The sequence below is a fragment of the Cricetulus griseus genome, chromosome 3 (assembly GCF_003668045.3).
Source record: "Cricetulus griseus strain 17A/GY chromosome 3, alternate assembly CriGri-PICRH-1.0, whole genome shotgun sequence".
Taxonomy (NCBI): Eukaryota; Metazoa; Chordata; class Mammalia; order Rodentia; family Cricetidae; genus Cricetulus; species Cricetulus griseus.
The window spans coordinates 92528433-92550752 of NC_048596.1; the positions used below are offsets into that span (position 1 = coordinate 92528433).

At 43.7% G+C, this 22320-nt stretch overlaps 1 protein-coding gene across 2 annotated transcripts in view; it reads right to left on the reverse strand.

Annotated features, from left to right (window-relative positions):
• Nucleotides 1-22320, reverse strand: part of Ppfibp2 (PPFIA binding protein 2) — an 81196-nt gene that overhangs the window by 36543 nt on the left and 22333 nt on the right. For both annotated transcript variants that reach the window (XM_035442296.1, XM_035442295.1), the window contains exons 4-5: nucleotides 11059-11190; nucleotides 339-431 (exon numbers count right to left, since the gene is read on the reverse strand). In XM_035442296.1, coding sequence (XP_035298187.1) covers nucleotides 339-431; nucleotides 11059-11190 — 225 coding nt within the window. The remainder of the gene's footprint in view (nucleotides 1-338; nucleotides 432-11058; nucleotides 11191-22320) is intronic.

Consider the following 22320-nt stretch of genomic DNA (forward strand, 5'->3'; position numbering starts at 1 on the left):
TTAGGATGTGTCACCTACTGCAGTCACTTATCTGACAGCCCATTAACTCTCTCACCAAGGAGCCTTCTTGGCTAAGTCAACAAGGGACACTAAGAAGTTGCCAGAGGCAGCAGACATGGCTGCCATACCTCAGCAGCTCTCACTTCAGCTTCCCAGGCTCTCTCTCATGAGGAGAAGCCCTTCTGCATCAGACCTGCCTTCAACAGTCTGGGCACCACAGTGTGGGGTGGTTTTGCATTTCCACATGTTTTGCTGTAGAGAACACTGAGAGTGAACCCCCTCCCAGCAGAGTCCCCAGCTCTCCCCAGCCTCCTCAGGTGCCTCAGACTGCCTTTTACCTTAGTGGCCTTCAGCTCCCACTCATACTGGTTCCGTTCATTCTCCAGCTCTTCCACTTTGATTTTGAGGTGCTTGAGCTCTTGCAGTAACTCCTGGAGAAAAGAGGGAGAATGACAGAGCTGTGACAGATAAAGAGCATGAAAGATAAAGTCTCCAAAATGGATAAGTCACGTGCAGAGGAAGTTGGGGGCAGTAGCAGGCTCCATGTCTGCAGCTTTGAACTTTAAACATGGTCTGTGATCCAGAAAAGGCCATGTGGTCATTTAAACATGAAGGCCAGAGAGTTCCAGACATAGGAGAGAAGAAACTGCAGAGTGTGTGTATGGGTGTGTGTGTACATACATGTGCATTTGTGTGTTCATACATGTGTTGGCCAGAGGACAACACTGGGTATATTTCTCAGTCATCTATTTTTTTTTTTTTTTGAACAGGTGTCTTGCTGACTGGCAGCAAGCCCCAGGGATCCACCTGTCTCTACCCCCCAGTGCCAGGACAGAGAGTGTGTGTGTGTGTGTGTGTGTGTGTGTGTGTGTGTGTGTGTGTGTGTGTTTAAATGAGTATTATGGGGCTGCAACTCAGATTCTCATGCTCATCACTTTACCAACTGAGCTATCTTCCCAACCTACAACTCACAATTACCCTCTAGTTCTTACGTTCTGTCTTCCCTTTCTCTGACACGTGAACCCCCATGCCCAGCTCATGCACAGCAGATAGGACAGACAAGCTTGTGAGTGGGAGGATCGGAGATGCCAAATGGAGGCAACATCCTGGTGGTGCAGAGGGAGGAGAACCCACAGGAGGGAAGTTGCAATCCTCTGAGGCAGTACAGCGAGTAAGATACAGAAAACAAATACTAAGTTCCAAATACAGATGCCAGTGTGTGTGTCCCCATCAGACGAGGAGGGTAAGCCAGAGAAACAGGGAAGGCATGCTGAGTGGTGTCAAGACAGAAGGCAGACTGTGAAACATCCCCTTGTGGAGCAGAGATTAGATGTCATCAGCGTTTACTGGAGATGAGACTGGGGAGCTAAGTCTCTACAGGTGAGGGTTCCCATAGTGATGCTGTGTGGATAGGAAGCCAGTGAAGCTTCCTGACTGGGAAGGGGTGTTTAAACAACTTACACATACACGTTTGTACAAGCAGTAGGTGGGACAGGAATTCAAGCTACTATCTAGACCCCTGGTTGAAAACTTCCTCAATAAAGAGCGCAACACTCAGCAATGCTATCTTTGTTGGTTGAGATAGGGTCTCATAGCCTAGGCTGGCCTGTAACTCATTAGTTTACACAGATTGGCCTCAAATTTGCAATCCTATTTTTACCTTCTAAACAGTGAAGATTATAATATGTACTACCAGTATGCTCTGCCAATATTGTCTTGAACCAAAATTCACTTAATGGACAATCATTTCAGGTAACAACTATTTCCTATGAGAAGAACTGGCATAAAGGTCATTAACTCCACTTGGGTCCAAGCTTTATTTATGTCACATCCAAGAATATTATAATGTTTCATTTTCCTCCCAACATACCACCATAACTCTGGTGTAGCAATGAGTGCTGGTAGCTTGAGTATCTTCTAATGATTTATCCTTTGTGACCTTGGCCCTGTGGAAAACACTGACTGCTAACATCCAGAGGAACAATGGCATTAGCACACCGATGGCACTCCCCTGCTTCTCAAAGCTTCTAAACTTTAACTCACAACCAGCCTGTCCCATCCCAGGTAAGCTCTAACATGTCACACTGGAGAAGTTTCAACTCCTCTTTCCAATTTACACCTCTATACACACAACATTCTCCTTCTAACTGTGCACCATGTAAACTCCTGCCTATCCTTCACCCTCCCCATGCAAAGCTACCCAGACTTCCACATCACATTGGACCCCTCTGCAGGACTCTGATGTTTCCCACAGGTGCCCTGTAAGGTTTATCTGTAGGGCTGCTAATGGCTAGTTCTGTTCTCCTCTGTGAAGTCTTTGTGGACCTCTTAACCTAACAGGTCCTGGCACAAAGCTGTTGACCCATGAATACCTGATACTCAAGTCATTATTTAATTGGCTTGGAGTCTTTGCAATCTGAGATAATCTACCATGAAGTAACACTGCTTCCATCTGAATCTTATAAGATGATTTATTAAGAATGACTTATAATTCAGGTGACTATTTCTCGATACCTACTGAAAAAAAAAATTCTCCAGGCTAATGACTATGCCCTTGATTTTCATCACTGGGCTTCAAGACCTTTGGTCACCTATTTGGGTTTGCCAGAGATTCAGAATAATTTTTCCAGTAATGTTGTTGGCCCTGCCAAAGCTATTCCAGTGCCCAGAAGGTAGGAAGAGGCTTGCCTGTTTTGCTCCTATTTTAGTGGGGCTGTTCAGTTTGCTATGAGAGGACACCATTCTCACAGTGAGCAGAACCAAGAAAGCACAGGCTACTGCTCCCTGAGTTCATGTGACTTCTTTGGCTTATGGCCCAAAAGGTCATGAACTTTGGCTGTACTGTGATTATTATGTGGGCATTCTTTTTCCTGGAAATGCAGATGATGTCTTAATTATTCATAACAAATGAAAATCCCAATGCTGTGTTTACTCTCTGAGGTGGGGGTGGGGCTAAACTTTTCTAAACACGGATTTGAAAGGATTTTCTTCCCAAGATGCTGGTTTTTTTCCTTAAAGAGAACCAGACAACGAAGCTTCCTTTAAACACTCAGAACAGGAGGAGTGTTAAGTGTCTGGATCATACACTGGAAGAAGATAGCCTGGGACATGCCTCCATCCTATTCCTGAAGATGGGGAATGTGGCCTTCTAAAGGATGTTCTCATCCGCTCAAAACCCTGCTTGATGAGAGTCCCAGAGCCCACCTCACGTCAATAGCAGCTTGTATAAGGCCAAGTTCTGCCCTGAGGTAACAGCAGATTCATGCGAAGCCACTGCACACAGTTCTGGTTAGGAGAACCCCAGCTTTCCACCAGTGAGATATCACACACACACATGCTCTGATATACTTAAGTATGGTTCCTACAGGTGACCCCTCCCAAGGGGCACAGTCCTGGCTGCAGGGCTGGGGCCTGGCCTCAGAGTCATCAGCCACCACCTCCTCAGGGTGGTCCCTAGAGAGTAACAGGCGCTCTTGAATCCGCCTGTGGATGTCCAGCTGCAGCCTACACATCTGTTCCTGCAGTTCACTGATCACATTCAGAACTGACTGTGGGAAGGAAGAGAAAGGAGAGAAAAGCACTCAAGGTCAGTCACCAGCAGATGCAGACCTCCTCCATGGGAGAGCAGCTGAGAAGGCAAGGAAGTTTACAGACAGTGAGCACAATGGGGGAGGGGTGGCCCAGGCCAGTCCGTGGCCAGGTCCCTCTCTGATGAACGAAAACACATGTCATAGTTTTTTTTTGTTTTGTTTTGTTTTTTCCTGAGACCTGTGCCATCCTTGGACCTGTCTTCATACTGTATGGCCATTCTTCTAAGTGAACAGCTGAGGTACCTCTGTTTGGCAGATCCTTTCATCCAAACAGAAGCAACAGCAGAGGTAGATGACACACAGCACAGGCATACTCCCTCCACACCTGCATCCATGCTACACTTGCCAACACCCACCCACACATCCAAACATGTCAATACAGGTGAGCTCCACAGCACACCCCATGCTTATGAATAGTAATGCACCCCAACTCTAATCCCATTCAGATGCTAATCGGCTTATTTTTATGTCCAACCTATATTTCTCTATCTTGTCAAAAGGTCTCCCAAGCAACTGGGTTGTGGGTGCTTCTGGTCTATCAAGACAGACATATTTCCAGCCAAACCAATGAGCTAGGTCTGATGAAACTTAATACCTTATCTGTGCGTACATGCGTGTGTGTGTGTGTGTGTGTGTGTGTGTGTGTGTGTGTGTGTGTGTGTGTGTGTGTGTGTGTGTGTGTCTGTTTGTGTTTTGAGACCAAAGGACAAGCTTGGTTGTCACTGCCCACCATTTTTTGAGGCAAGGCTAGATTTCTCACTGACCTGGAATTCACTAATTAGGCAAGGTTGGCTGGCCAGTGAGCTCCAGGGACTCTCCTGTCTCAATCTCCCCTAGGGATTACAACTGCAGGCACTACACCCAGCTTTTTTTGTCTATAAATTCTGATAATCAAATTCACCCCCCCAAGCTATGTCCCCAGCCCCAGACATGACTCAATATTCTCTTAATAGTAAAAAAAATTAGTTATTGTGCATTTGTGTATGTATAGGAGTGAGCCAAGATGCACATATCAAAGCCAACAGACAACTTAGGGGAGTTGGTTCTCTCCTTCCACCTTGTGGCTGTCTTCCAGGGTTCAAAGGCAGTCCTCATGCTTAGTAGTGGGCAGCCTCACCACTGATGCACCTCACTTGGCTGTGACTTCCTACTTGGTTTTCAAGGTTCTCACACCCCTCAGAGGTGTGGCTCTAACTTTACAGAACTCATCCAATCTTTTCTGCCAGCTTTAAAATTAAGATGAGAAAGGTTCATTTCCAGATTTCCTGAACTCACTTGATCCTCGATTCCTTAATGTTCACGTACACTGAACAGCACTGAAGCTCTGTGCGGCAGCACTAACCTAGCATGTGGATTCGAGAGGCCCAGCCTTAGCTCCCTAGCACACACAATAACTGGAGCTGGGGAAGATAGCTCCCTCGGGGGGGGGGGCCTCATTTGATTCTCAGAATTTACAAACAAAAAGACAGAAGAAACAAAAAAATGCAACAAAAACCTCACTGGCAGCTTGCAATGTGGGGAGTGTTGGCCCGATTCTTTGCACTCCTTACAGGCATTGCAACAATCAAGTGTACTTTTTCTTTCCTCTTATTAAAAACATGCCTTTCTTTTAAAAGGCTATTGTTCTCAGCATTGTCCTTTGTTGGGGTTTGACCTTCCTCATAGGGTTCATACAGGTGCACTTTTGTCCTTAGTAAAGGTCCTTCCCATCAGTTGTGCTGCTCCCTGTGAAACCCAGTTTCCCTCAAGGCTAACTACACTAAGCCCTTCCCTCTTACTGATACTGCATGGGAGAGGATGTAGTCAAAACTTCCTCACTGTCTTAGTAGTTCAGGATGACTGAGTGGTTACCTCCCTAGAGTTTCCAGCCTTTTTATCACTCAACTTGTCAGAGCACTCTGCCTATGCTTAGCTTTGTCCTCATTTGGGCTCATGAATTTCTGGTTGACAGTGACTCACTTAGTCTCATATCCCCACCATTTTACTTACTGTAGTAATTAGTCTTCCCTTTGCTTCAAAACTGAAACCAATTCACAGTTTCCCCGGTTTTTGTTCCCTAGTTTCTGAATGAGAAAAATAATTAAACATGTTTGATTCATAGCAGGTTCAGCTGTGGACTTTAAAGATCCAGACAGCTTCTGCTCCCTCCCCGCCACTTCCGTTCTTATCTGTATCAGGCAGTTCGCAGATGTAGGTCATAGGTTGGGTACACACCTGTTTTCCTCTCATGTGGTACACTCCAGGTCTGCTGGACCACTTCCCTAACCATGTGCTGTGGTGTGTGTGTGTGTGTGTGTGTGTGTGTGTGTGTGTGTGTGTGTGTGTGTAGTCCTCAGACCTGGCCTTGAAACTTACTTAACATTCTAACTCCAGGGTTGGCCATCTCCTCTTGTCCCAAGTCTTTTTCTCGCCTATGAGGCAGAGCCTTTGGCAGCACTGTTGCATCCTTGGGCTACCAAACATGAAGTGCAGGTGACATTTATGAGGTTGTAACTGCTACTGTATATTGTAATCTCAGCTGACATTGTATATTCACCCTGCTTTGCCAAATATCCACTCCCCTTTTCAGCATTCTAGCTGTCTGCAGCTACCGAGTACCTCCCATAATCATCATCTGCCCTACCCCTTCTTACCTGTTAAGCCTGCTCACAATTATCCTTAGTTCTTGCTCCCTCTCTTCCTTCATGCTCAGTAAATAGTGGCCTGGCCCTCTCCTCTATATTCTATATGGCCATAACCTCTATATTCTATAGAGGGAGATTTGGCAATATGTCAAAACTTCAAGTGCAGGTGCCCCTGGCTTATCTGTTCCATTGTGAGAGCCTCACACATGCATAAGATTATTTACTACAGCATCATATAGAACAGCAAAAACTTGGAAACAATTTAAATGTCCATTAAAAAAGAACTTTGTTAACTACATTAGGGTATAGTCAGGTGTTAGAAAATATGCAAACATAAATACAAGGCTTGTTGTTTACTTGTTGTTTACTATTCTTGTCATGAAAAGAAGTGTAAGAGCATTCCTTTTCTAAAAAGAAAAGTATGAAAATAGAGGAAGCAGAGTATGTGTTTGCATGTGGCATGTGAGTATGTGTGTGTCTATATGTATTTGATTTGTCTGTATGTGAATGCGAGCATGTGGTGTGGGTATATAAATGTGGTGTGTCTGTATGTCTGTGTGCATGCATGTGGTGTGTCCATCTATCCACATGTCACTTGTCCTTACATAAGATAACTCTGGAAGACTACAAAACAAACTGATATGATAGCACAGATCCTGTCTGCTGGCTGGAGGACAGGTGTTATGAGAGCCTTTGTTATACATCCTTATGAACTGATGGATTTTTCAGCAGTTCCTTTCATATACATGAAAACAAATTAATAAACAATAACAAAAACATTAAAATTCTCCTCAGCAGGCCAACTCAGCTCTGAGGAAATATATTCTTCCCTGTACTTGCTCTGTGTTCCAAGTCCACCATTCTGGTTGCTCCACTTCAGAGGTCAGAACTTCTGCCTTCTCAGGTATGGAACAGAGGAAGAAAACAGTATGTCGTAAGGCACTGTGTGTTCTGCCAGAAAATCCTGAAAATTATTTCTAGTTCTCAATCAACTGAGATAATCCTACAGCCTGGACCTGTGGTCTCCTCTAGCTGGACTCTGACAACTGCTCAAACCCACTGGGTGCCCTCCCAGGACCTTAGTGTGAAGGGTCTCAGCCTCCCTTTCAGAGGATCCTTCCGACCAGCATGCTTTTAAAATGCCTCTGCTCTGGGGTCCCACACAGAGGTTTTCTTCTGTCTCTGAAACTTTGTGTTTCATCATCTCAATTCTAGTATTTACTTCTCTTGTCAGTCACTCTACGGTGATCCTGCCTTTCAGAAATAAATTTAATATTATTTCAACCTTGAGTAGCTTGAAATGACTCGGGAATACTATAAAAGGCTAATGAGGAAAACTAAAGCAAACATCTGTATTCACCTACATCTCAGGAAACCAGAACCTCCAAACCTCCGAGTCTCACAGACAGGCCACCAGTAACCATCTATACAACTCAAGGAGACAAGTGGCAGGGTGCTGAGTGAAGCCACATGACTGATGGTATGATCAGAACCATGTGTGTTCTGTTCTGTAAAGAACTGACCCTATTTTCATGGAAACACTGAATCTGAGGATAATGGCCCAGTTGCATGAAGAGAGTGTTATGGCTTGAATTTGAAATGCCTCAGCAAGGCTCATGTGTTAAAGGCTTTGTTGATGAGATTTTGGGTGAAGTGACTTGATCTTGGTGGCTATAACAACTTCATCGATGGATAAGTTCATAATTTCAAGGTAAGATTGGGAAGTCATAGGAGGTAGGGTCAGTTTAGAGAAAGTGTGTCAATGGAGACATGCATCTTGCTACAACCCCTTCCCATTTCTCTCTACTTCTTAGTTGTCATGGCTTGAACAACCTTCTCTGCCACACTGCAGTGAAGCCAGTCTGAATCACTGAATAAATAAATCTGTCTTCTTCAAGTTTATTTTCATTTTCATTTTACACAGCAATGCTAGAGTTTACATGTGAAAGGCCCCCCATAGACTCACATAGTTAAACACCTGGTCTCTATATGGTGGCACCACCTTAGGGGGCTCTGAAATATATAGGAGGTGAATTCTAGCTGGAGGGTTACTTAGGACTGAACCAAACCCTGGTTCTAATGAGAGCTCTCTGTTTGCTGATCTAATGATAAGTAAACGAGCCATGCTTCAAGCTCCTACTACTATGGATGGAGTTCCATTCACTTTGCTTTTCTTACCATGACATACAGTATTTCATAAACCGTGAGTCAAAGATAAATAATAAGCCAGATGCAGTGGTGCACACCTTTAATCCTAGCATTCAGAGGCAGAAACAGGTAGATTTCTGAGTTCTATGCTAGTCTGGTCCACAGACTAAGTTCTAGGATGGCCAGGGCAACACAGAGAAACCTTGACTCAAAAGCCAAATAATAATAAAATGATGCTGATAAACAACTGTTCTTCACTTCTTGCTTCCATCAAGGATTTTGTCACAGCAACAAGGAAAGTATTTAACATAGTGACAAACACTAACTGCCTATCTAAAAAAGAAAAACAAAATGTTGCCTTTTGTAAACCACACTCAGTCTTGGGCACAAGCATTCACTGGTAAAAACCCTGCAAGGTAGGAATGGAAGAGGCATTCCCTTTATTCATGCATTCTTAACCAGTAGTGACCTGAGCTAGCAAAATGTCTCACTCAAATATTTCCATCACACGACAACAGTAAGGCAGCTCCTATGGTATTTAGCCAGTGGTGCTCCACATAGCTTCCAACGGAGGCCGAGGTCCTGGGCAGACCAGTAGAGTATGCTCAATTATATGAGGGGAGGAATGCATTTCAGGTCATGTGGCTGCTCACTGCCTCTCACAGGTTTGAACAGCCTACAAAATTCCTCCACATGGAAACCTAATATTTGTACTGGCAACTAGGAAGGGCAGTGATCTGGTAGGATGGAGGCTAGGAGCTTGGGAGATAGGTTGCCTCACGAATGAACAGCCTGCTGAAGTGTAAAAACAATCTTATAGAGAAGAAAGCAAGGAAACAGGGAAGTGACTGTTTTTAGTGCACATATCACAGAAGGACAAATTCACCTCCTTCCTGAATCCCCAAGAAGGAACCGAGTTACCTGCCTCCACACTAATTCTGCATTTTCTTCACAAATGAACTGACTCTCATACTCACACACCTGAGTGCCAAGCCCAGTAAGGCCTAAGACTCACAATGACCCTACAACTTTTGCTGGAACTGTTAAGAAAGAATATCTGTAGATGCCGGTCTAGCGCTATGGATAGCCATCTTTGTCATGAAGGGTCAGCCTCACTAAGAATAAGGCAAACAGAGAGTCAAGGACGGCCTTATAAGGGACTTTTAGAGGCATGGTGAGACTGTCTGAATCTAATCATGCTGTGATCTAACCCTAGATTTCTCAAGTTCTGTCTTCTAACAACTCCTTTCTCTCCCCCCACAACACCCCTTTTCTTGCACTAAATGACTTTAAATTGTGTCTCTGACAATTTTACACCCTTCACAGAGCTCACTGAATTCTACCTGAGCCCCTAATGTATGCTCACACACCCTAGAGCACTGATAAAATGACTAACCACGGAAATTTGACTGTTTCCCTACAACAATGAAGAAGCCATCCACATAGATCAGCTTTCAGTCTAGGTGAACTTTGCAGCACGTGAGTGATGTGTCATAGTCTACCTTTCCATTGTCAGTGTGACTAACACTGTCAGTAAGGAATCATAAAAGATAGTTACTACTACATGGCCCACACTAAGCTAAGGGCTACAGGATACACACACAAGTTCTCCTAGTGTGTAGCAAGCACTACCACCATCTTAAAGAAATAAATAAGCAAAAAAGAGTAACTGGAGATTTGGGAGTTAAATTAACCATCAGGATCTCAAAGCTAGGGACTATCCAAGTGTGATTCAAAGCCAGCAATGAGATCCAACAGCTGGCACTCTTAATAGGAGCTCCTATTGCCTTTTGGAAGAGCTAAATAGAATGAAATGAATAGAAACCAAGTGTTTACAAAGTGCTGCAAACCATGATAGTACTCAACATCTGTGATTTAACTGGTCTTTAACAAAGTCATTATTGGTAAGTACTCAACATGTGTAATTTATTCAGTCTTGAACACGTTAATTATACTTTTATAGATAAAGAAATTGAAGTTCATACAAATTATATAATTAATTTGTTGAAGTCCAAAGACTACTGAAGTAGATCAGTCAATAAACAAGCCAAGGTTTCCCTAACTTCAAACTACCTTTTTCCATGTGTCACAATGCAAGGTATGAGATTGTCTAAAGTTAAAACATGCTGTTCCTTGTAAAAAAAGGTGTTCCTGGCCTAAAATTCTCCAAACCCTTTCCAAAATAGACTCTGGCAATTCTAATCAATGATATATGGAGCCTGAAAAACAAAACAAGCAAACATTCTTTCAGAGATGGTCTGCGTGTGGGCTCACCCACATGACCCGTTAAGAGGGGGAAAAAAAAAGCACACAAATTTGGGGCATGTGAGCAATGAAACGTGTGTCTGAAACTGTCCCAGACCTGCTGGGGGGATGGCTTCCTTCCTGTTGTTATCACTACCTTAGTTTTCACAAAAGACATCTTATGTCCCCCCATATGTGTCTAATCTCCCCCTTTCGACTGCTTCCCTTTCCATCCCTGTCAGCAGTTTGAGGACAGAGCCCTAAAGCCAAAACTGAGTGGTTTGGGCATTGCTGAAATGTGCAGCGACAGCAAAACCTGATAACTTGGTATTAAACAGATCATTGTGTCTCCAGTACGTGAATATTCCTGGTACCCAGCAGCTGTTGGGACTGGAGTTGACTAGATGGCCCAGGAGCCTAATACAATACAGGCCCCACCCGCACTCACTCACCTCTGCTTTTTTCTGCTTTTCCTCTTGTTCTCTCTGCTCTTTCTCCATACCAACCAGCTTGAGCTTCAGCTCAGACACCTCAGTCATCAGATCCAGCTTCTGGGTCTCCAGAGATGTGCGACTTAGCAGCTCCTATAAGCAAAAATGGATCTCAGCATCATAAGCCACCATGGCCACAAGGCCAGCAGCATTTCCATCCATAGCACATGAGGCAACATCTACACTGTGTCTTATACAGCCTTATACAGGGTGGGGACTATAGCATAGTAGCCATGGGGCTGTTAGGAGAGGTTTGACTGACCCCAGGTCACTTGGGGACAGCACAACCCCTGACATCACCCAGCATGCTTTGAAAGACATTTCCCCCAAAAAACATATTTCTCCATAGAAACCATTATTAATTATTTTCAGAGAAAATGAATGGGCACTTTCAAGGGATGAACATTTCCCGTCTCTGTTTTCAAGGCTAAGCAGCAAGCCCTCTTAATCAGAACAAATGAATATGACTTCATGTTGACAACACAGTTTTAGAAAATAGAAATTTCTAGACCAGATCCTGGGTACAATCAAACATCAGTCTAGTTTTCTACACACATCTCAACATAAGACATCATTACAATAAATCTAGAGAGAAGTCAGAGTATAAAGTGGATTCCTGAGAGATGGCTCTTCCCTGAACTATACCAAAATTATAACCGGCTACTGTGGAATGTAGATAAATTCATTCTCTACTGATTATGAAAAGACCAGGCACATTATTTCTAGTCCTGCTGTCACTAGAACAATGGCTAACAACCAAATACCCCAGCTCCTGGACACCAAGCCTGCCATAAACACACACGCTTCTTAAACATAAAATGGAAACAACAGAGGATATAGGCAAGACGGCTGCTGAAGCATTATTAAGGACCAGAAATTTTTCCAGCAGTACAAAGCAATACATTTTCTCATCAGCAAATGGTATTGTCCTGGTGGCCACAATCCTGACTCATGGTAGACCCTTGACCACACAGGTCCTAGCACTGAGGACTTACAAGGAAATCAGAAGAGAATCTGCAAAGGAAACAACCTCCTGCATGGTCTGAACATTGTGTGTCATCTCAGGCAACCCAACCTTGGCACATCGAATGATGGTCTCTGATTTCATAGGTCTCAAACTGTCCTACATGATGAATCAAACCATAGAAGAGTTTGACTAGGAACAGACGCTTCCCTAAACTCACCCATAAGGCCACTAGTCCCTGATAAATCTGGCTACAAACTAACTGGACTCAGTATCTAGAAGCTCCTCTGAGCCCTGGACCAAGGCAATAGGCTCCTCTTGGTCAGCCAGACTTGAGGCTGGATGACAGGGCAGAACTACAGCATTAGAACCATGGGATACCTAACAGTAAGGAATCAGTGAGATGAGATGTTCAAGATAATGCCAGATTCAGGTTTGTTGACTGCCTCCTTTACAGCAAAGACTGCTGGCTGCTTTTACATACATCTTAACACTCCTCCCCAGGGATTTGGAAGCAAATACTGGTATCTGAATTCTACAGATGAAAAAACAGGCCCAGGGAGAGAAAGCAAATCTGCTAGCCAAGGAAATAATGCCAACTATAAGCAAAGTTAGTTTGCAAACTATCACCTATTTGACTTCAGAATTCATTTCTATTGGATGTATCATTCTGCTTTCCAAGCTGGGGTGAAAAGTGTGTGCTGTGAATCAAAGAATTTAAAGAGAAATAACAAAATGTTGAAAAGGGCAGTTAACAAATATTCACTGAGCACAGAAGATGTCCACTTAGACTGGCAGGGTTTCACTGAAGAAATACAACACAGAACTCTGTTGTTGAGGCTGAGCAAGCTATAAGCAGGTCTTCCCTGGGTGGGAGGACACACCAAAATGATGTCTCTTGTCCTTGAGTATCTGAAGTTTGTAAGATGTTCTTAATCCTCCCTGCTTATCATTCATTCTCTTCTACACCCTCTTTCCATCTTTTGTGTTGTACTTCATTCTCTTAATCTCTCCATCTTTGCATCTACGTGCCTTGTTCTAAAACTAATTTGAGGCAGTCTTCAAAATATATATTTCCAGTTAAAAATATATCAAGGCTAGCGAAATGGCTCAGTGGATAAAGGACTTGCCATTCAAGTGTGGGGACTTAAGTTCAGATCCCTAGAACCTATGTAGTAGGTAGCTGGGCATAGTAGCAAATGCCTATAATCCCAATGCTACTATGGCAAAATTGGACGCAGACAGAAGAGTCCACAAATGCTTGCATATAACCTAATCTGATATACACAAGGACGATACCTGTCTCAGAGAAGGTGGAAGGCCAAAAATGACACCTGAAGTTTTCCTATGACCTCTACATATGTGTTGTGCTGTACATGCACACACACAAAAAAAAAAAAACTATAAAAGTTAAAAGCAGGTAAATGAAGACATTGAAGGAATACTTATAGTTAGTAGAAAACTGGTAAGTTACTGCAAACAACTGGGGTGAACCACAATATATAAATACACAGTTTCCGAGCTGCCTAGCCAAAAGGACAATTCCACAAAGTAAAATTCATAAGGACAATTACTCTGAAGTGCTGAGATCTAAGAAAAAGAGTCTTCGGTAGGACTTCATGGGCTTTTAAACACGTACCAGAGGTCAACACTTAGAACATGACAGTTGAAAGCACAATCCCTGTGGGCTGCTGGACGATCTTAAGATAATAACTATGCACTTTTGTCCAGGGATCAGCATTCCAGACATTGCTTTGTTGAACTTTAAAAGCCTCTCAGTGTATCTAAGTCTTCTCTGCTCTCACCACTGTCAAGTCCCCCTAGTCATTTAAACTCTCAGGTTGTAATTAGTCACACCAATGTTGCAGCTGATGAGGACAGTGCTGTAATTAGTAGCAACAGCCATCCTAATTAGTTACACCAGTGTTTGAATTGGCCATGCTAACATTCCAAGTGGACATTAGGGTTGGACATGCTCAAGTTTTAATTGGAAACCTGAGGTTGTTTAATTGATTACATTTCGATGATAATAAAGCTTTTACTGGCTCCCTAGTGCTTCCACCTCTTTGAAGCCTTTTGTTGATATTCCTGACTTATCCTTGTTGTGAACAATTACCATTCTAGTTCATGAACTCAAAAAAGCCAGCCTTCAAGTCAACACATAACAGAGATCTTTGCACATCTGCGTTTGCTGCAGCATTATTTACAATAGCTATGTCATAGAACCAACATAGATGTCCACTGACTGATGAATGCATAAAGAAAATGTGTACATATACAGAATGAAAATTTCTTTCAGCTATAAAGCTTAAGTGACATAAAACTATATGTCACTTGTAAGAACTGGAAATAATCATATTAAACAATTAAGTAAATCACAGAAATAGACGTTTTGTCTCTCAGTTTGGGACCTCAATTTTACATAGCTACATGAAGTCTTATGTCAAGTACAAGTGAAACTGTGTGGAGGAAAAAAGGGAATTTACAGGGGCAGCAGAGATTGGGAAGGGAAGGGCACCAGATAGGGGGGAGACTCACTGGACTACAGCATATACTTGTATAAAAAGTTTTTCAAAAACTCATTAGATCATAAAGAGAAACATGAAAATGAAAGTTGGTGTGAAGATGTCATAATGAGAGCCATTACATACCATTAATATAGACTAATAAAAAAGACCAAAAACCAGAAAAGAGAATTTTAATGCTGATTATTGTTGGGGGAAAAAAAGTCAGCCAGTCTTCAACAAGTTTAAGCCAACCCAGCTCAGTTTCCCTATCTCAAGCCCCAGCAAGGTCCCTGGCCACTATTAGGAACCAGATTCTCTAAAGTGTACAACTCAACAGACATTAACTCTCTTGCAACTGCAATGCTGTCTTCTACATGAACATCAGCTGTATCTGACATGGTATGTTTCCCTCTCCCCAGTCATCCCAGAGGAAGAACACTCTGATCCCACCAACCCAACTTACGGAATATCAATCTCCCATCTCAGGCCTGCCTCCAGACCACTATCTGTTCCCATCAATTGTTCACATTTATCCCAAGGCAGCACTGTTCAGGTACAGCACATTCTCCCAAATACAGAAGCAAGGCAGTTTCCACTCCCCCACCCCCAGGCATTTGTCTTTTGATCAGTGGCTTTTCTACCTACATTAGACGATCTGTGTCCCCTCAGGAACTTCAGCATCCTTGCGAATGACTGTTCCGTCCTGTATCCGCTTGCAGACCTTCTGTTGAGCTTTACACCGACCTCCGCTCCTCAGGGCTTTGCTTCTCAGAGGCAGGGTTACAACTAGGTCCTCATCTGCACCCAGAATGTGTTTGCTTTGTCTCCAAAGTCTTCAACTCTTAAGTTCTCATGTCTGACCTTTTTCAACTATCCCTCTTGCTCCCTCAACCTAGAATTTCTTCTTCTGTGTCTACTGGTTACTTAGTAACTCCCTGTTTTCCTGGTCTATCAACTTTCTTTAGCAATATTTGTCTCCCTGGCCACTCTGTACTTTGAGGTTTGTCATGTCATTTGTATTCATATCCACACTAGAAAAGTCCTTTCCCCAATGACCCCTGCCCCAGACCTGATGGTTTTTGTTTACCTGGGTCCAGGTGGAGCCAAATCTGTTTGTATTTGTTTCCACTCCTAATGACCTGAGCATTGCTACTGAAAGTCATTTAATTGTGTCCATCCAACTCAATACAAACTTATCTGATTACAGTTTATCTGCCAATACTGCCTGGTAAAACTTTACACATCCCTGGCTCGTTCCTCTCAGTGCTTGTTCCAAATCTTTCCTATTCTTCCAAGCCTTAGACTCCACAATGTCCTCTTGTCAAATAACCTCTCCTCCTATCTGCTACACAATAAAAACCGACCATCATTCACTGAACTTACATTCTTTTTATTTCAGTTTTCCACTATCAACTCATTCATCTCTCTTAAATCCCTATCTTAGTGGAAGCAAACATGCTTGTGTGCATACACACAAACTCTCTCTCCAGTCTAAAGTGCTCTCTCTCTCTCTCTCTCTCTCTCTCTCTCTCTCTCTCTCTTTCTCTCTCTCTCTTACTCTCTCCCTCTCTCCTGACATGACTATAACCTGTCATCTTCTGTCAGGTTCTCTCACTTTCATGAACTATTTTGTATCCCAGAAAGCTGGGAGTGTTGGAATACATCTGTAACCGTAGCACTCAGAGGCTGAGTGAAGGGAGAACCCAGATTGGGCTACACTGACCCTGCAGCCCTCCCCAACCCAAGAGAGAGAGAGACAGAGAGAGAGAGAAAGAGAGAGGGAGGGACAGAGACAGACGCATGTACAAATGTGCCCACACGTGCGCGCGCACACACACACACTCACACACACACACACACACACACACACACACACACACACACACACACACACAGAGAGAGAGAGAGAGAGAGAGAGAGAGAGAGAGAGAGAGAAAGCAATGCTTCCAGAATTTTGTTTCTCAATTGCACCATTTTGACTGACCTTCCCACTTCTGCCCTTCAAACATCCTCACACAACTTGGTGAATGTCACAGTTACCTTGGCAGCTACCCAGTAGTCCTTGGTGGTATCCCCTGATCTTCCTCTAGCTAGTGACTCTCATTCACTGAGACCTAGCCACTCCCTCACCTTTGTGCTGCCTTGGAAGGAGTTCCCACCAAGCTCTGTGCTGGTCTGGGATAGGACCATCAATCATGCACTCTGACCGGCATTTAATCTCGTCCTCACCATCAGCACTCATTCCTTGAGCTATAAACATGATCAAATTTCTGACATTCTAAAGAAGCCTCCCCTCTGAACTCCCTTGCCTTTAAAGTCACCAACAACTCCTAGGTCCTGTCTCTGCATACGTAAATGTGTGCTGTGTGTGTTTCATATACATATACAAATACATATACATACACATATATGTGAGGGGAGGGAAGAGAGGGAGAGAGAGAATCCTCCCTCCTATCCCTGCCCCCATACTTCCTCTTCCTTTCACTCCTCAATAAGATGTCTGCCTGCCTACAGCCTGCCTGCTGCCATCACCTAAGTAGGGAGAACAAACAGTGTTACTTCTAGGATCCCATGTCTAAAGTTTAGCCATAACTTATACTTATACTTCTAGGCTCCTGTCTGCCACCTCATCTTCCCGGTACCAGATGTCCCTGACCACTCATTTTACTCTCCCATCTCCTTTGCTGGCTGCCTTTCTTCTGTCTTCTCTAAGGAAAATGTCCATGTGTCACGCTAGCCATCACTCCCAGCACTGGAGTCAGCTCTGGCTGCAACCTGCCTGCTTGGAGCTCCAACAAACCTTTCCAGGCCTCCTGACCTACAGGGGAGGACCCACTGGGCACTGCTAAGAGTCCTGCAGCTACCATGATGGATGTGGGGAGGCAGCAGCAGGAGGGCAGGGAGTGGGCTGGGAGAAGGCCTCCCAAGCAGCACTGAGCTTCCTGCTCCTAACTATTCAAGGTTGCCTGCAATTTAAAGGAAAGAGGGCAAGGAGGAGGAGGGGCGTGAAAGGCTTTTTTTCTTTTTTTTTCCTTGAGTGAAGGACTGTGAAACTGGGGAAGGACGCTTTAGGAAAAGGAATGGACAAAATTATCACCTGTCCCTCTCTTTTCACCACTACCACTAACTTCTTCCAGAAGCACAAGAACATCTCCTTTCTCAGAGATAAAAGAAAGTTTACATCTCAGAGCAACGAGCCATTTCCTTTTTCCCAAGGCTCAGGTCCTGACTGGGGCTGATAAAAAAGAAATCTGCTTTCAACTCATTCTCTCCTTAAAGGACCACATCTTGAAGCAATTACCTCCATCTTTAAGAGTGGAACATGACCCAGGGAGTTACTGACAGGGGACTGCAGCCAGCCTGGCAATCTGAAACCAGAATGAAAGGCAAGAAGCAAAACCCTGTCCCTTTGCCCTTTGAAGCCAAAGGCTCTGGCCTTGCCACGAAGCTAGTATCATGAGGAACACTTCAGAAAAGGGGTCTCCCAACCGACTCTGGCTCCATTCAAGCCTCAGTTCCCTTTGACTTAGTCTCTTTGAACTCCCGGCCTCACCTGCAACATTGGTTGACATACACCACTCTGATCTGATGTCTAGACATACAACATCAAATAAGATGAATTTGAAGAAAGTAGGCATTTGTGCCTTAAAATCTCTGAGGCGTTTTAGGTAATATTTAAATGCCCATTTTCTTCACTCATGATTTGTGCCTTGTCTTACCTCCTCAGACAGACAGATCTATGTGCCTGTCACATCATGTGAGTGGTTATATTTAGTATTCTCTTTGGTTTAAAAAAAAAAACTTCATTTCTTTACATGTTGTGGGCCTGTGTCTAGGCCTCACAACCTTTGCACAGTGTCTTCAAGTGCATTGCCATTTGTATGAAAATCTGTTCTTAACAAAACTGTACTAATCCCATACAACTTCATGACTGTTAAGGCACCTCCATGGGTAGCCTTTGACTTTGTCATGAGGTCTGGATCCTGTTTCACCCTGGAACTTTTTCTAACTCAATAGGACTTCCTTTCACTGGCACAGCCCTCTCCTTCCCTTCTATGCTGCCTCAGAAGAAGTTTCCACCAAGCTCTGTGCTCGCTGATGGTTGGAACAGCAACCACACACATTTACTATACCCCTCACCATCAGGTTATTCTCCTATGAAGAATTAGCAGAGATACACAATTTAGAATCCAGACACCCAACCCCATTCTCTACAAGAAAGAAAACCAGAGGGCCAGAGCTCAGTGGCAGCAGTGTTTGTCTAGCATGCATAAGGCCCAGCATCACGAGTATTAACAGCAACAATAATAAATTAAAAGAAATAAGAACATAGCCGGGCGTTAGTGGCACACTCCTTTAATCCCAGCACTCGGGAGGCAGAGGCAGGTGGATCTCTGTGAGTTCCAGGCCAGCCTGGTCTCCAGAGCAAGTGCCAGGACAGGCTGCAAATTTACACAGAGAAACCCTGTCTCGAAAAAACCAAAAAAAATAAAAAAATAAAAAAAGAAGAAGAAGAAGAAATAAGAACATATTTATTGACCTTCCCAGATCAACATCCAGGCTCACTGACTCCCAGTCACTCCACACCTCAATTGGCTTCACATCAACCCTTCTATAGTTTGGGCTGGAGGCTTGAAACACATTGATGTTCCCTATTTCTTTGAGCAGGGTGGTGCCTTCACAATGTCAGGACAATTTGCATCTTTCCTCCCTTCCCAAGGTATCTTCAAGAATACTGCAGTCCAGGTGGACCTGCCCCTGTGTTGGTTCTATATTCTTTTGGATTATCTACTACTAAGAGAGGCCTTTGTGTTTTTTGTTTTTGTTTTGTTTTGTTTTGTTTTGTTTTCCTGAAGACTGGATGAGTTCATGCTCAGTTGTACCAGCTGGCCGGTAGATCAGTGGTGAGCAGGGGCTAGGTTGGGACAGTGTGGGGAAGTCAGAGGAGGCCTGCCTTTGAGTTGGGTAAGAGGCTAACCTCTTCTTGTGCTCCTAGAACAAGTTTGACACTGGTATACCATCTGTGGAAAAAGATAGCTCAGTGGTATTGCTGGAACTTAACAAAGCACTGGCTTTGGGTTACATATATTGCATCTGAGTTTTCCTAAGTCCGTGTGATGGTTTAAAAGAATGCTCCCCATAGGCACATGCATTTGAATGTTTGGTCCCCAGTTGTTTGAACTGTTCAGGAAGGATTAAGAGATGTGATCTTGTTGGAGAAGGTGTGCCACTGGGGATGGGTTCTGAAGTCTCAAAAGTCCACACCATTCCCTAGTTAGTTCTCTCTTGCCTGAGTCTGTGGATCAGGATGTAAGCTACTGCTCCAGCACTATGCCTGCATGTTGCCATGTTCCCAGCCATGATGGCCATAGACTGTAACCCTCCGGAAATATGAACCCCTATAAGCACTTTCTTTTATAAACTGCATTGATCATGGTGTCTTAACTAAGTAATTAAGTAACTGAGACAGTCTCCCAGTGCTATTCCAGCCCATGGATGGGAGGTGGTCAACAGCATACATTGTAGGCTAGATCTCTAGGTCAGGCACAACCTATAGTAACTTAATCTGTAGTTCATACAGGACATTTCAAAACTGAAATGAGTTGCCAAATTTTTAAGATATCTTTAAGTCTTTAATTTTTACCTCTGTGTAAAACAAACAATAATAGCAACAAACTAGACCGTCTTGCATTACTGGGTCTACAGAGACAGTAAACTAGCCCTAATTAACAGTTGTTATCTTTAGAGAGGATGCATCAGTGTGCAGTGTTGTCTGGACCAGTGCTTCCAGGGGAAGTAATGGGTTCCAGGCAGGTAAAGCCTTCCTGGAGACAGAGAAAGATCTCATCCATAGCAATGGGCCAGGTCTGGCAGGATAGGAATCATCTCCCAGGCTGGCAGAAAGAAGCAATTGTGTCCATTCTCTGCCTGTAGGCCATGAGTCCTTCTTGTTCCAACTACCAGAAGCCAAGAGCCCTGCAGCCAAGGATATCTCAGCCAAATTGGGCAAGTCTCTACCTGCCCTCAGCTCATAGGGCATACACAGATTCCACACTGTAAACAGCACTGCATCGGCACTGTGGTGTAAGAACCAAGGGTCTTCACAAACAGCATCAAGTAGATTCCATGACAGCAGTATCACTGACTGAGCTTAAGATCTAGAACTGGTACCACCAACAGACACCTAATGCAAGAGGAGGCTCAAATGTGTCCCACAATTTGAACATGTAATTTTTATGAAATTCTTCCCTGAAGAGATTGTGAGGCCATACTGAAAGTTATAGACACAGACCTTGGTCATATCCTAGAAGCTGAGCCTCCTTCATTCCAAATTGTAGCAGGTGATGACATCACATCTACTGTGGAGCAAACCAATGCCTGATACCTCACTCACAGCACATGGCAAAGAATTATAATAAATAGGATGCAAGAGATAATCACCCTAAGACTTTAAAAAGACCAAAAGGCTTTCTTTATGATAATGCTGACAGACAGAAAAGCCAACCCCTGCCTAGGCAGTGCTGGCAGTGCTGGCCCCCTCCGTCAGACTCCTGAACAGACGGGAACACTGCCTTAGTGGGAAGTAGAACAGTACAGAAGACAGCACAGCCAGGCATACAGCTCCAGCACTACAATGTAGCCATTCTCTAACCTTTGAAAATGTGGCTTCTAGCCAGGTACCACCTTCCTGAAATGTCAGCTCTCAGACATTTTTCTCATGAATTCACTTTTATAATCAGTTTTTCATGGTCTCTTTTTGAACTGTTTACAATTGTCTATCATCTTTCTTCCTTACCCTCCCCATCAAAACCACACCTCAGGCAGACCCAAAAACTCGATCTACATGTGTTTCACGCAAGACTTTTTTCCCCATCAGATTATTATTTTCTTTTCCAGGCATTCAAAAGATAGATTCATTTTCTTTTCTTCTCAAAAAAAAAAAACTGTTGCTAATCATAATTTCTTAGGAAAAATTATAAGAAAAATGGCATACAATCTAAATAAGATCAAACTGAGCCAAGAACAGTATAATTTATTAATCAGGAGTGTGAAAATAGCAAATTAATTATGACCTCCCCGCTGATGCAACTAGTATTTTGTGTGTGTGTGTGTGTGTGTGTGTGTGTGTGTGTGTGTGTGTTTTGAGACAGGGTTTCTCTGTGTAGCCCTGGTTGTCCTGGAACTCACTCTGCAGACCAGGCTGGCCTTGTACTCAGAGATCCACCTGCCTCTGCCATTAGAGTGCTGGGATTAAAGGTGTGTGCCATCACCACCTAGTTTCTATAAAGACATTTCCATCAAGATACTGATTTACACTCCAGGGTTAAAGACTGGCTCCACTGTTAGAGGTCCCATAGACTGTCTTGGCCTCCTAGTTGGCACCCACATTCAGAGGGCTTGGTTCGGTCCAATGCTGTTTCCCCAGCTTTATGACTAGGGTCTCCATGCTCTCACTAGATTAGGTAAACTGTTTCTGCAGGTTTCTGTAGTACCGTCTTGGGAGTCCATTCCCTATGGAGGGATACTACTGTAGCCCAGAGGGCCTAGGCCCTCCCCCAAGTGATATGACAGACTTTGAAGGGCCCTGGTGGAGGGTCTCACTATCCCTGGGGATGGGTTGGGGGGGAACTTGGGAAGATGAGAGGGTGAGGGAATGGGGGAGATGGATATGTAACTATGGGTAGTAATTAAAGAATTTATATTAAGATACTAATTTACCTTTTCCTCCCTTAAATTCTTCAAATGCACCCA